Genomic DNA, 13861 nt, shown 5'->3' on the forward strand with positions numbered 1-13861 from the left:
CCGCTTGGTGTGTGTGTGTGTGTGTGTGTGTGTGTGTGTGTGTGAGAGTAGTAGTAGTAGTAGTAGTAGTAGTAACTTTAACTATGCCAGTTGCTTTGCCAGTTGAATCACATGACTTACAGAGCTTTTTAGTTTTACCCTAAATACATTCCTGCATGTCTAAATGTTTCTTAATATCAACTCTGTGGAGCAGAATAAAATACTCTCCCTGATGTTTGGAGGAGGAAAATAGCACAGATTAGGTTATTCCAAGTATATTTGTGTAGCTGTAGACATACAGCAGTTTAAAATAAAAAACACCAAACCCTTCTTCCACAGAACCAGTGAAACTTTTTTTTTTAAATTAAGTAAAGCTCTAAATCTCTTTAACACAGTGTTATTGGGTCAAATGAGTTTGTCCCATTCTGCTCTTTAGTAGTTTGTTAAAATCTATAACTCTGGCTTTAGAAAGTGGCACTACCTTGGATTTGTCCAACCTGTTACAGTGCTCAAAATGGGTTAGAAAAAAAAATGACGATTGAACCTACGGTAGAAGCCGGACTGGTCTCCTCCTGCTTTATGCTGTGATTCGGTAAATGGAGAAGTTTCTACACTGGTGATTTTCGCACAAATCTGAGGTGCTGTTCTGAAGTGAAGCACGTTAGAGGAGAATGCGAAGGCAATGTCTGATGTGCGGCTGGCCGAGGGAACACGCCCGCTGAAACACGCCCGCTGAGGATTCTAAATGTCTGCTAAAGTGAGGGTCCCCGCAGCAAGCTCGGGAGCTGACTTCATTCATCAAGTTTCATGCTTTCTCAGGTGCTCCAAGGGATTTTAGAATGTAGGGCAGATTCTCCTTGCTTTGGAGGAAGCTCCCTCTAGAAATCTGTCAGTCCTGGTTACAAGACTCCCTAATCTTTTGGACTTTAAAGCCTTTCTCCCATCCTTCGCTGATCCGCTCCACAGCAGCACGCGCGTTCCTGCGGTTCAGCCTTTGTGTCCGAGCTGCTACCCACCAGCTCTCTCTCCCTAACCAGTTCCGCGTTGCACGCCATTTCAACCACATCCCGCTCTTTACCACCCAAGTTATTCCTAGTCACCTCGAGCGGGAAGGATTCCCCTGGGCCTGGACTGAAATTGCTTTTGTGATTCAGAACTTTCACCGACTTTCCTCCCCTCCGGGCTTAAACGTGCCCTACCCTCTCCCCCGACCCTCTTGTTCCTTGTGGTTAGGCTGTTCCCCCCCCCCCCCCCCCCCGGCCTTCAGAATGAGATCCATTGTGGGGCACTCAATCCATTAATTAGAAAATTGCCTTCATCTTACATGCTGGTGTTTCGGCCTGGTGAGAATGAAAGTGGAATTGTTTGCAAGGCGCAAAGGTTCCTTTGACAGCGAATATGAAAATATATAATGCATAGACTTTCAGCACGGGCAGTTGTTAAAATCGGAATGGCTTTACTCTGTAGAAAATACCAGTTCAAATTTTGCTAAGTAATTCAGTTTTCAAAAGGTTCAGTGGTTAGTTAATATAGGTAGGTAATCCTCTACTTGTAAAGGGGCTAATTTTAATTGTGGTCTTACAGGATTTAAACATCCGCAGCTTCTCATTTAGAACGAATTCCACATTCCTTCTGATAAACTACTCTTTCTGGTCTGCCTTCCACCCCTCCCCTCCGCCCCCAGGCCCCCAGGCCCCCAGTCTGTGCTGGCGCCCAAAGGAAACACTTTTTTTTTTTTTTAATAAATAAAAAAACCAAAGGTTACGGTGCAGAGCCCCCGGTGCTTTGCGAAAGCCGTCCCCTCAGGCTGGAATGTTCTTTGTCTCTGGTAAATGTCTATTCATCACTCAAGACAACCCCTTCTTCCCTCCCCTTAATTACTTCCTCCCCTGTGCACCCTCAAATTCTTGAACTTATTCATGCGGTATTTGTTAGGGGCCTGCTTTGTTGCCCACCCCATGGCGGGATCTGGGATACAAAAGGTGAATGAGACAAGGCTTTGAGGGTCTAAGGCTGGGAAAGAAAGGCCCGACATGTTAGAAAATATTCTGAAATCAAAAAGAAAATGTAAAAAGTGCCACCCTCCGATCACTCATTCACTTCATAGTCCTGTGTATCGCCCTGCGGAGGCTCTGCACAATCATTTGTTTTCCTGCCATCCACGAAGAAGTGTACCCTGGACCGTGTTATGCGTTCTGATGACCCTTTCTTAGGTGCTGGCATTTTCAGTGTCAGCTGGGTGGTCCCGAACTCCGGGAACGTGGGTAGATGCCCACAGCTTAGATCCCTGTGGATTCCGCTGACCCACTGCGGTCCTCTGGCCGAATCTTGCTCGACTGCATAGCTGGGCTTGGATGTTGCAAAGCCAAAGCTGCGGCAAATCGGGTGCCGAAGAGAGGCCTGCAGCGCCCCCATTGGGCCGGCCTGCGTTCGCAGCGTCCTTAGCTAGCTCTCGCTTAAGCTGCTAGAATTTCAGGGTACAGCTCCAAACCTCACATAGGCATCACGATGCTCCGCACTTTGCAAAGGCTTGAAAAATGACTTTTAAGGGGTTTGGAGTTTTAAAAAATCTCCAGTTTTGTCCGCACCTCTAGAGTGTTTGCACTGTGATTGTGTGGCACATAAATAGAGAAGCTTGTGCCCCCCCCCCCCCCCCCCCGATGAACGGTCCCCAATGCTGCTCCAGATGGGCGCTGCAGCAGCTTCTGGTATGCGGACCACGTTGTGCTGCCGCAAAGGAAGTGTACCGGTGCTACCGTGGTGGGGACATTGGCTCATTCTATGCGATCACAGCCCATCCATGAATGTGTCCACTTGGCCACAGATACCACAGAATCTGTCCATTCCCTAAACATTTAGTGTGCCTTTCCTTCTTTGTTATCAGGGGTTAAGGGCTTGGGGTTGCCGCGCGCGCATTGGTGACCCACATTTTCGGGCTCAGAACCCCTGTAGGAGGTAGAAAAGAAGTGGGAGCCGCAATAAGCACCCTAGCCCTGGGGTGATTTATGCCTTCCGGGGGGCAGGAGACCTGTGCGTGGTCCAAGGGATGGGTTGGGGAGGGATATCTCACACATTCTCATCCTTGCCCGAAGCATTAACACATGGGAAAGCTTTCTTTAGCAGAATCTGGGGTTCAGGTTTAGAGATCTGTAAGGAAAGAGGGGGTAGCGGGGTCGATACCCCTGGGGGCGCCCACGGGAGAGGCCCCCCTTCTCTGCAGCTGTGGGGAGGGGCTCTGCGGCGGGAGCGAGAAGGAGGGGCGCTGCAGCACGGTGGGCGGGCCAGAGGCGGGGCTCTGTGGGCCTTAAAAGTCGGTGCCCGCTCGCTCCTCTCTGCCTCGGCCACCAGCACATCCCGGTGCATCCTCACAGGCGCAGCAGCCTTCCTCTGCGGCAGCCGCACCTCGCCACCCGGCGTAGTGCTGCAGGCTCGCCCGAGTTGCCGCTTGCTGCCTCTTTTGTCGCTGCCGCGGGCCGCCCTGCGGACCGTGGGCTGCGCCGAGGCCATCCCCGATCCTGTACCGCTGTAGGCGCCTCGGCGCGCCCTGTGATCCGCAATCCTGCGGCGGGCGGCATGGGATAATGCGGCCATGGTGCGCCGAGATCGCTTGCGCAGGTGGGTGCTGCCAGTCGTGCCCAGAGAGGGGGTGTGGCCAGCCCGCACCCCGGAGATGCGGGTGGCAAAAATTCTCACCCAAAGGTGGCTGCACAGCCCTAACTTGGAATCGCCTTCACTGATGATTTTTAGAACCAGGCTTTAGTCATGTGAGACTTAAGAATTTTAGAATCGTTGCATTACCATGGTGAGAATTAGTCTTTTTTGTCTGGGTCTTTGCTGTGGTATGATTTACAAGGTGGTAATGAAGCAACTTAGGAATCGCGAACCTTGGTAACGCCTGGGTGTCTTGTAGGATTTTCAGAGCTGGTCATTGTTGTGGCGTGATTTAGGATTTCTAGACCATGGCATGTGATTTAGGAATCCAGCAGCCGAGATTGCCGCAGAGCGACTTAAGATTTCCTGGTTCTGGCCTCACAGTGGTGTGGTTACTGCATAGGTGTGACTGGATCTTGCCGCGCTGTGTGGCCACGGCTTTAGGTGTTGTTTGGGAGCCAGAAATGGAAACCCCGGGGGACACCGGCACGCGTCCAGGCTCTTAAAATATTAAGAGAATTGTTTGCTTCGGTTTGTGTGTGCACAGCAGAGTTCTCACTAAGAATGAATCAGGTGGGCTGGTTTGGCGGTATTAGATAAACATTTTTTTTACATCATTTAAAGCAATCAGAAATCAAGGCACGTAAAGTTTGTTATGGGAGTACGTTGAAATTTTGCTCTAAATCATGGTACCATTAAATAATGGGAATTGGACTAAAAATACTTGTTTAAACCTTTTCGTCCGATTGCTAGTTTGCTTGACTACTAAAAAAAAACTCAAAATGTTGGGGGTATTTTTTACCAAGGTAACTAAAGCTGAGAATGGCTGGGGGGGTTGCCCCCCCTTCCTGAATGGAGGAGGTGCACTAAGGTATGGTCTGGAGAGCGTGGGTGTGGCACCTCTGTTTCCCTGCGCACGGGAAGCCCCTGTTCGCTCTGCGGTAGGCGCCCCTCCCTGGCGTTCTGCTGAGTCACTGCGGATTCAGTGAGTCTAGCAAGGATGCCAAAGAGGCTACGTGAAAATGTATGAACAGGTAACAGAACCAAACGGGTTCTGAGGAAATGAACAGTAACAACAAAAGACACCCCCCCCCCAACCTAACGCTTTTATTTGCTTTTCAAGGAGGTTCAGCCGTAAAACCCGTTAGCAGATATCAGACTGAGATAAAACCATCCCGTTTTGGCACTGTTCCAGTCATTCTAGTATAGCCTCGCAAGGTAGAACAGAATCATTGTGACTTTATTAGACAGGACTTTGGAGGTAGGAAAAAAGTATCTAAGCACTGTCTAAAATTCAGGCAGGCAGCCGCGGTTCCTCAGGGCGTGTCGGGTCTTACCCACCATTTCAGGTTTACTTATAGAGAGGCCCCCCGCCTCAAACCAGTCAATTTTGTGAGATTTCAGGTAATATGTTGTATATAGGGTGTACTCAGGTACAAAGACAGCGAGCCAACGAAACGCTTCCTCCAGGGTTCTAGAATTAATTTATTTGTAGCTCTCTTCCTGATGTCTGTAGCTTTAGTTTAGGCACTATCCCAATATATTTAGAGACCCCTTTCCTTGGTGACCATGGCAAGTCACAGATAAAGAAAACGGTTTCTAATCCTGCCTTATTTCTCGCCTTCAGGAGGATAATTGATCTGGGTCTCTGAAATCCAGGCATGGCAACCTGAGGACACAAATCTGTGCACCCCCCCCCCCCAGACAAAAAAGTCTTTTGAGAGCTAGGTGTGGGGGTGGGGTCTTAATTAAATAAAAGGGACCCACCTCAAGAGTCTGGGGGCTGGGGATTTAGCTCAGTGGTAGAGCGCTTACCTAGGAAGCGCAAGGCCCTGGGTTCGTTCCCCAGCTCCGGAAAAAAGAACCAAAAAAAAAAAAAAAAAAAAAAAAAGAGTCTGTTAAGAACGCACAGATATAATCTGTTGCCCAGACTTCTCAGAGATTAGATATTCAGGGTCAGGGCAAAGCTGCTTACTGGAATGCCTTACTGGAATGCTCCCAGTCTCTCCCCCATCAGTTTCTTGGCCCAAATGCAGATAGTGGTGCCAAATGGGGATTCACCTGACCAGAGAGGATGTGTTAAAACCCAGGAGCAGTTCTCTGCCTAAGGCCATGTAGTAAGTTACATATATACTTGGAAGAAATGGTGGTGAGCGAGTACAGTGACTGCCAAATGCCAAAGGATAGTGGTGTTTATCACATTCTTGGTAAAATTTATGCCACTGCCACCTGGGGTGGGGTGGGGAGGGGAGGGGAGGGGAGGAGGGATGAGGTGGGTGGGGTCAAACCTCATAGTACCCAGGTTTCCCATCCATGTTCCATTCTGATTTTTGGAGGTATTCAATGTTACCTTGGCTGCTTTTTCCACAGGATGAGGGAGTGGTGGGTCCAAGTAGGGCTCCTGGCTGTGCCCTTGCTGGCTGCGTACCTGCACATCCCACCCCCTCAGCTCTCCCCTGCTCTGCACTCATGGAAGACTTCTGGCAAGTTTTTCACCTACAAGGGACTACGCATCTTCTACCAAGGTGAGAACTGGGCTGTTGAAGGATCCCACGGACACGGGTCACGTAGGTTTCAGTTGAGGTACTTATTTTGTGTTCCTTGGTCTGTTGCTCCAGAGTGAAGGTGGGGGTAGAATTGTACCTGATGATAATTTCTTTCAGCCCCATTTGTATTTGAGAAATTACTTTTTTCTTTTGAGAGCCCCTAGTGCCAGGTAAGATGTATGGTATTTAGATATCTGTCCACACCTTTGTTCCCCCGCCCCACCCCTCTTCCGAAGTCATTTTACTAGTTTCCATGATTTGTTGCATGTATCTAAACCTGATAAGACTGATTGCTGAGAACTGTGATGACTGCTGCTTAATTACCACACTCGGGACATTGAGTTATGCTTGAACTTTCATCGTCTGCATTGCTCACTTAATCCTTACCACAGCATTTGGAGATAGGTGCCATTAACCTCATTTTATAGGTGAAGAGACCGAGAAACACATTGGAAAAGACTTCTTTTGGGCGGGGGTCAAGAGCAATAACGAAAAATGTTTGTTTTTCGTAAACCGTTTTTCATTATTGCTCCTGACCTCCTCTCATTTGTTATAGCCAGGCGAGTAAGTATGCAGCTTTTTTTATGTTGGCTTGTTGGTTCTTTCCTAGACTTAATATTCAGTGTTACATCTTATTTGAATAGATTCTTCAGGCTAAATCCAGTACATGGTACTTTAATTGCTTTTAATTAAATTTTTGAAAACTTACTCCAAAGTGATATGGCACTAGCAGTATTAATTTAAACCCAGTACCATTGGCAAGGTATTTTGTGGTTTGAATAATCTGTAATATGTCACATATGGAAAAAGTTCCCATTTTATTAGCCCATTTCTGTAACTGATAGAATTTACTAATAGTTTGGTTTTTTGAGTTGCATGTCTTCTGCTATTACTAGACAAACAGTATAAGCTCAGGAGATCCACTGGGAACTGCCAGATCTTAGATGTGATAAGTTTTGATGAGGTACAAAGAAGTTTTAGCTTGTTATGATTGTTTTGACTGGTTTTGCTTTTTCATTTAAAATAATTTGTTTCAATATTAATATCAGCTAAAATATGGGAATGTCTCTCTAAAAAAATCCAAGTGATAATGAGCAAACTGTTTAAGGGGTTTCATGTAAAGTATGCCATTACAATGTAAGAACACAGGTTAAGAGCAAGCTCCTAAAGCACTGCCCGCCTGCATTCTAATGCGGCCTTGTGACATAATTAATGTAGTCTTATCCTTTGTACTGAATTAGATTTTGGTGTTGTCAAGGCGGCCTGATTTCTCATTCTCCTCCTTCTAGATTCTGTCGGCGTGGTGGGAAGCCCTGAGATAGTTGTGCTTTTACATGGCTTTCCGACATCCAGCTATGACTGGTACAAGGTAATGACATTTCTAGGTCCTGCTATGTTCCAAAAAATACTCAAACTCAAGATTTTGGGGTTTTTTAAAGGCTAGCCCTAGAATTCTCTTGCAGATTTGAACTGCTTGATGGAAATCTCATTAAATGTAGCATTGCTTTTTATGTACTGTAAGGGGAGTAAAATGCTAACTGTCTAGAAAAGAGTGGTGCCAAATTAAAGGCTGGAGTAACGCTCTCCATATAGTAAATGTGAGGAGCCACACATTTCCCAAGAGGCTTACTAGGCCTGAGGTGGCCTCAGATTTCTACCTTATCCAGGCTGGCATGTAGGCCTGTGTGCTGTTGGGGTGGGCGGTGGGAGCAGAATGCATACCATGCTTGCTTGCTTACAGATCTGGGAAGGGCTGACCCTGAGGTTCCATCGAGTGATTGCCCTGGATTTCTTAGGCTTTGGCTTCAGTGACAAGCCGGTAAGCAGTAGCTGGGTGGGGTCAGTGATGGGGGTGGGTGGGTACAAATGCAGGCTCTGGCAGGCACTGTTGACGTCATGTTGTCTCTGGCTTTCCTTTCCTCAGAGACCACATCAGTATTCCATATTTGAGCAGGCCAGCATCGTAGAGTCCCTTCTGCGGCACCTGGGGCTCCAGAACCGCAGAATCAACCTACTGTCTCACGACTATGGGGATATTGTTGCTCAGGAGCTGCTGTACAGGTTAGTGAGAACAGACTTCTGTCCTCTGTACAGATGTCACAGCTTAAGATGATGGGAAACTCAATTGTTCTGGGATCATTAGACCTTGAGGGGTTGTCTTCAGCCCCTGCAAGGGGCTTAGAAATGTGTGTTTCTTCTTGCCCTGCTCCAGGTACAAGCAGAATCGTTCTGGCCGTCTCACCATAAAGAGTCTCTGTCTGTCGAATGGAGGTAAAATTGCTTTGGTGGTAGGTGGAAAGTGGGGTGTAGTCTCGAAAAGCCACCCTCCTTTTAAGTCACAAAAACATATAAAAAATAACCTGTTATTATAAACAGACACCATACTGCATAGGGCATCTTTTACCTTTACTGTGCCATGAGTAGTTTTCATGGTTGATGGTTTTTATGGAATACATTACATATTTTCAAATATATAGAAAATAAAAGGATAGCCAAGGTGGCAGGATGACTCAATGGCCAAAGGGGCTTGTTGCTAAGTCTGTGGATATGAATTTGATTCTGGAACCCACAATGCAGGAGAAAACTGACTCCTACAGGCTGTCTTCTGACCTCTGCATATGTCTTGGCGAGCATATATACATAAGCACAATAAATACACGTTTTTGTTGTTTCTAAAGAGCCAGGTGTAGCGGTGCACATCTTTTATCCCAACACTTGGCAGGCAGAGAAAGGTGGCTCTGAGTTCAAGGCTAGCCTGGTCTACATAATGAGTTCTAGGACAGCAGGGCCTGGGACCCTGTTCTGAAAACAAAAACAAAAAACAAAGGGGCTGTCACAAATGTGATTCTGTTGATCTGGCTGGCAAGCTGCATTAATAAACTCTTAATTGGTGGCAGTGCCAGTTGGGAATGAGTCTTACCATTTTTGTTTTTCCCTGTCGTCATGATGCTCATTAATCTAGAAATGCCCAAAAGCCCCAACCTGAATGCCTCAGGGGCAGCCTGGGAGAAGAGTAGGATCTGTCCCTTTGCCAATGGAGAAGAAAAGTGATTCTTCTTTTACAGGAACCTACCTACTGAAACATACATGTGTTTGCAGATGAGTTCATGATCACCACTGTGCTCTGAGCATTGGGGAGAGGTCCTGAAGGGAGCTTAAGTCTAGGCATTAGTGCATTATGGAGGAACACACAAAATACTCTCTCCGTTTTTGTACCTTTAAAATGAAGGAAGTAATCCCACGTGTTGTAATTGTCTATTAAACAGAGCATCTTGTAGTGATTAGCAGTATAGTTGTGCCCCAGCTTACACATGTGCACGCAGTCCTGGGTTGAGTACAAGTTGCTGTGCAGTGCTGTCTTTATTCGTAGTTGTGTTTTCACAGCAAGAGCCCCAGATGTAACAGTGAATGCGTACACAGTTTTATGGTGATGGCTGTGCTTTTACCTTATGTTGTTGGTAAAGGACTAAGAAGCCTCTCTTTCCACAGGTATCTTTCCTGAGACCCATCGTCCTCTCCTTCTCCAAAAGGTTGGCATCTTCATTGGTTTAGACATTTGTGACATTAAAAAAACTAAAAACAGGAGTTGGGGATTTAGCTCAGTGGTAGAGCACTTGCCTAGCAAGCGCAAGGCCCTGGGTTCGGTCCCCAGCTCTGGGGAAAACAAAACAAAACAAAACAAAAAAAAAAAAAAAAAAAAACAAGGAAAAAAAACCCCTAAAAAAAAAAAACACTGGCACCTTTTAAAGGACCATACGTGTGGTAATGAGCCAGTATATTGAAATCTTCTTTATTATGAATTCACATTAATCAAGTTAATTTTTTCCCTCAGTCAAATAAAGCAGGCTCTCCTACATAAAACCAAACATTTCTTAGAAATAAGAGATGAACACATATTGAGCAAAATACAAGTGTATGAAGATCTGTGTCTAAGTATGACATTTAAATAAGTTGAGATCCTAAATAAGTTGATGACTTCATCGGTTATAGGGGATTATACTTTTTTTTTTTTTGGTTCTTTTTTTCGGAGCTGGGGACGGAACCCAGGGCCTTGCGCTTCCTAGGTAAGCGCTCTACCACTGAGCTAAGTCCCCAGCCCCACTTTTTTTTTTAGAAGAAAATAAAATAGAAGTTCTATTTTAGTTTCTGGTGTAAAAGATTGTATCTTGGGGAGCTGTGAGCTCCCTCTGCATCCTTCATTTTTACGTTCACTTCTTACCTGCAGCTCCTCAAAGACGGAGGTGTGCTTTCACCCATCCTCACCAGGCTCATGAACTTCTTTGTGTTCTCTCGAGGGTAAGTCATCACCAAAGACGGACTACGCACTGAGATCAGTCCTGGACCACAGCTAGCCTGGGCTTGGAGGTTTTATACAAGTTTGGCACCCTGAACTCCTTCACACAGCCTTACCTTCCTGTGTTTCTACTCCTTTCAGTCTCACTCCAGTCTTTGGACCATATACTCGACCCACTGAGAGTGAGCTGTGGGACATGTGGGCTGGGATTCGCAACAATGACGGGAACCTGGTCATTGACAGGTAAGACAGGAGCCCCACTCTAGGCCCCTGTGAGCCTCTCTTGGAGGGAGGGGCAGGTGTGAGATTATTTGTTCTCACCGTTGCTGGTTTACTCCAGCTTGAGAGGCTGGCTAGGGATTAGGAGACACCTTAAACAGTCCTGCTCAGTGTTTTCCAGAAGTCAAGCATAGGGTGAGCCTTGCTCCTAAAGCACCTGGATCAATAGCTACAACTCTTACGGCTTATCTGCATGAAAATGACTCTCTGCCTTTGGCATGTCCTTCTTCAGGCTTTTGGTTAACATTAAATGTTGCAGAATGTTTAATCATAGTTTTGAAAGGATAAACGAAGTCTCTCTTAAATACAAAGCTCCTCCTTTTGTCTGTTTTTACAACAGCAACAGAGTTGGAGAAGCAAAGGCTTTGGTGTAGATGAGACTGTAGCTGTTTTCTTGCAGTCTGGTAATACATGCAACTAACTGCTCCTTCAGTTGAGGCTTTGCCTTTTGTCAGCTCCCGTGCTCTAACTGCTGGCTTTGCTGTGAAGTCTGTATAAGGAATACCCTTCCCTCCTTACTAACCCACAAAATCCTTAATATTCTAATATAAGCAAAACTGAAAAGCAAACATGCCTCTTTAAAAAAATTTATTCTCCATTTTAACTGTGCTGGGGATGCAGAGAAAGAATAGTTAGAATGCCCCCTAGGCTGCAGTGGCTGCTGGCAGCTTCCAACTACAGGAAAAGGAGTCAGATGACATCAGTGGTGAAGCCCTTGTCCCATAAACTTCTTTACATGCATTTTTAGAGGCAGCTATCAACGCAGAGATTATATAGTTTGGTCTTAGTTTCAAACGAGGAACTTAGGTTTAAAGAAATGTGTTTAAGAGTCAGAGAGTGGGTTAGTAGTGGAATCAAAACTGGATTTTTAGACTCAAGTTTTAAATTAACCAACTTTAATTAGTCCTTCTGGAGATCTCACTCCTGTGTAATAGATGTACTTATGTCAGTAGCCAGTATTATGTTCACATTGCTAACATAGCTGTTTCTGTATGACGGATGACACTTGTGTGGCTCTGAAACTGTACTGATACCAGGTCTTGCTTTGCTCTTGCTGACTTGCCCATGTTGTAGTCTTTTACAGTACATCAATCAAAGGAAGAAATTTAGAAGACGCTGGGTGGGAGCACTTGCTTCTGTGACCATCCCCAGTGAGTATTTGTGTATAGTGTTTTCTTTTTGACAGGAACATTTGGGGAATAGTGACTTAACATAATTATAACAGATAAGATCTTCATGCCAGATTTAGCAAATAAAAACATGCACTCAAGTGAATCTGAGTCTTCCAAAGAAAACAGTTATATTTGCCTAAGTATATGCTATATGATATTTAGGACATACTTCTTACCTTTACCCCCTCACACTTCAAAACAAAACCCCCAAACACAAACTGTTCACCTGGCCGTTTAGCTGGCCACTCTATTCACTGACACCCCTATTCCAAATGCATGGCGGACCAGAGTGAGGGTGTAAGGGAGAAGCACTACCTACCACAATGCAGCTGGCATGGCAGTATGGGAATCGCCTGCCATGGTAAATGTTCAACTGTTGGGACAGGAGGTCAGTAAGGTCACTCATTACTTGAGGCTGTAGGCACCGGTGCTGTGCCCTCTCTTCCACATTTAAAAAGGAAACACACAGAACAGTGCCTCCTACATACTAGTTAGTGATCCACAGACTGTGGTGGACTTCCGATGTGAGAGGTCAGTTACAGTAGAGGAGACGTCAGTGAGTGACGGTTCTGTCTACATTTGTAGGAGGCAGATCTTGAACATGAGCTTCTTTCTTTGGTTCAGGGCACAGGGGAGCAAGAAGGGACCAGACAGTTCCATTCAGAAGACTGACTTGTTCTATACATTCTTTAAGCTCATCTAACAAGGAGTGAGAATTTCTATCATAAAATTTTTAGCCACATTTTTTTTTAATGAATGGAGGTTAATTTTAGGGTAGCAGCAGGAGCAACAGATGTGAGCTGTTAGAAATTCCTTCCTTTTCTTTTTCCTAGTTCATTTTATCTATGGGCCATTGGATCCTATAAATCCGTATCCAGAGTTTTTGGAGCTGTACAGGTGAGTCCTTGGAGGTCTTCCTTTTGTCAGTATTTCCTCCTGACAGGGCTGTTGGCACTAGCTACTGTATCTGACCTCATTGGAAACAAAATAAACAGACCAGTTAGGGACAGGGAGTCGTATTCTTGCGGAGAGGACAGATGAAGAGATCTGGTTATGTTTTCTCTGGATTCATACATCCTGTTCTCACCATCATGGCTGTCATCATTCCATTGTTAATCTGAGCCAGTTCATTCATCTCAACTGAGCAGTTATCAACAGCTCACCATGAGAAATGCCTCTTCATTGGTTGTTACTCCTTTAGGGTACTTACTTAGAAGGTGCTTATCTGTCATATAAGAATGTTTCTGACCTTCCTATGCCCTAGTGGATACAACCTGGCAAAAATAGCTTGCTTATAATTTTAAACAATCTCCTCATGAGATTACGGAAGGTTCTTTGTTTATCTTTGCTTGGGCAGTGAGTTGCTGAGTGAGCCACCTGTTGATGCTTCTCTAAGGAGCTGAAAGTCATGTTTTGAAAGGACTGTTACAGAAGTGTTGTATTTGCAAGATGTTGTCTGTTAGGTTCTGAACAACTGAAATCACTTTAAGTGGAACTGGCCAGTTTATCTGCCTGAGGTATAGTTCCCAAGTAGGAGCCCAGTAACTTTGTTGGTCCTTCCAGTGTGGTGTGTCTGTAGGGCATTTGCGGGTCTTCCCATGCCTTGCATCCTCTCATCCTCCAGCCTTAAGTTCACCTCCATGCTGTTCTCTTCCACTAGGAAAACGCTGCCGCGGTCCACAGTGTCGATTCTGGATGACCACATTAGCCACTACCCACAGCTAGAGGATCCCATGGGCTTCTTGAATGCATATATGGGCTTCATCAACTCCTTCTGAGCTGGAAAGAGTAGCTTCCCTGTATTACCTCCCCCATTCTCGTATCTGTGTGTATTCCACTTAGAAATGCCCCAAAGAGGTCCTGGTCATCAAATACTATTCTTTCATAACAATTCAATTTATTCACATTGGTGAACAAATTACAGAAAATAGGCAGCTGGA

The 13861-nt window shown here is 45.6% G+C and overlaps 1 protein-coding gene across 1 annotated transcript; it reads left to right on the forward strand.

The window, feature by feature from the left end:
- Window positions 1-3313: 3313 nt before the first annotated feature.
- Mest (mesoderm specific transcript) lies at window positions 3314-13788 on the forward strand. The gene is made up of 12 exons (NM_001009617.2): window positions 3314-3594; window positions 6001-6155; window positions 7466-7545; window positions 7918-7995; window positions 8101-8237; window positions 8389-8447; window positions 9666-9706; window positions 10402-10472; window positions 10612-10713; window positions 11824-11900; window positions 12755-12818; window positions 13582-13788. Exons 1-12 carry the CDS (start codon window positions 3569-3571, stop codon window positions 13697-13699), a joined length of 1008 nt encoding a protein of 335 aa, NP_001009617.1. The 5' UTR covers window positions 3314-3568; the 3' UTR covers window positions 13700-13788.
- The last annotated feature ends 73 nt before the right edge of the window (window positions 13789-13861 follow it).

This window comes from Rattus norvegicus, chromosome 4 (assembly GCF_036323735.1).
Source record: "Rattus norvegicus strain BN/NHsdMcwi chromosome 4, GRCr8, whole genome shotgun sequence".
Taxonomy (NCBI): domain Eukaryota; kingdom Metazoa; phylum Chordata; class Mammalia; order Rodentia; family Muridae; genus Rattus; species Rattus norvegicus.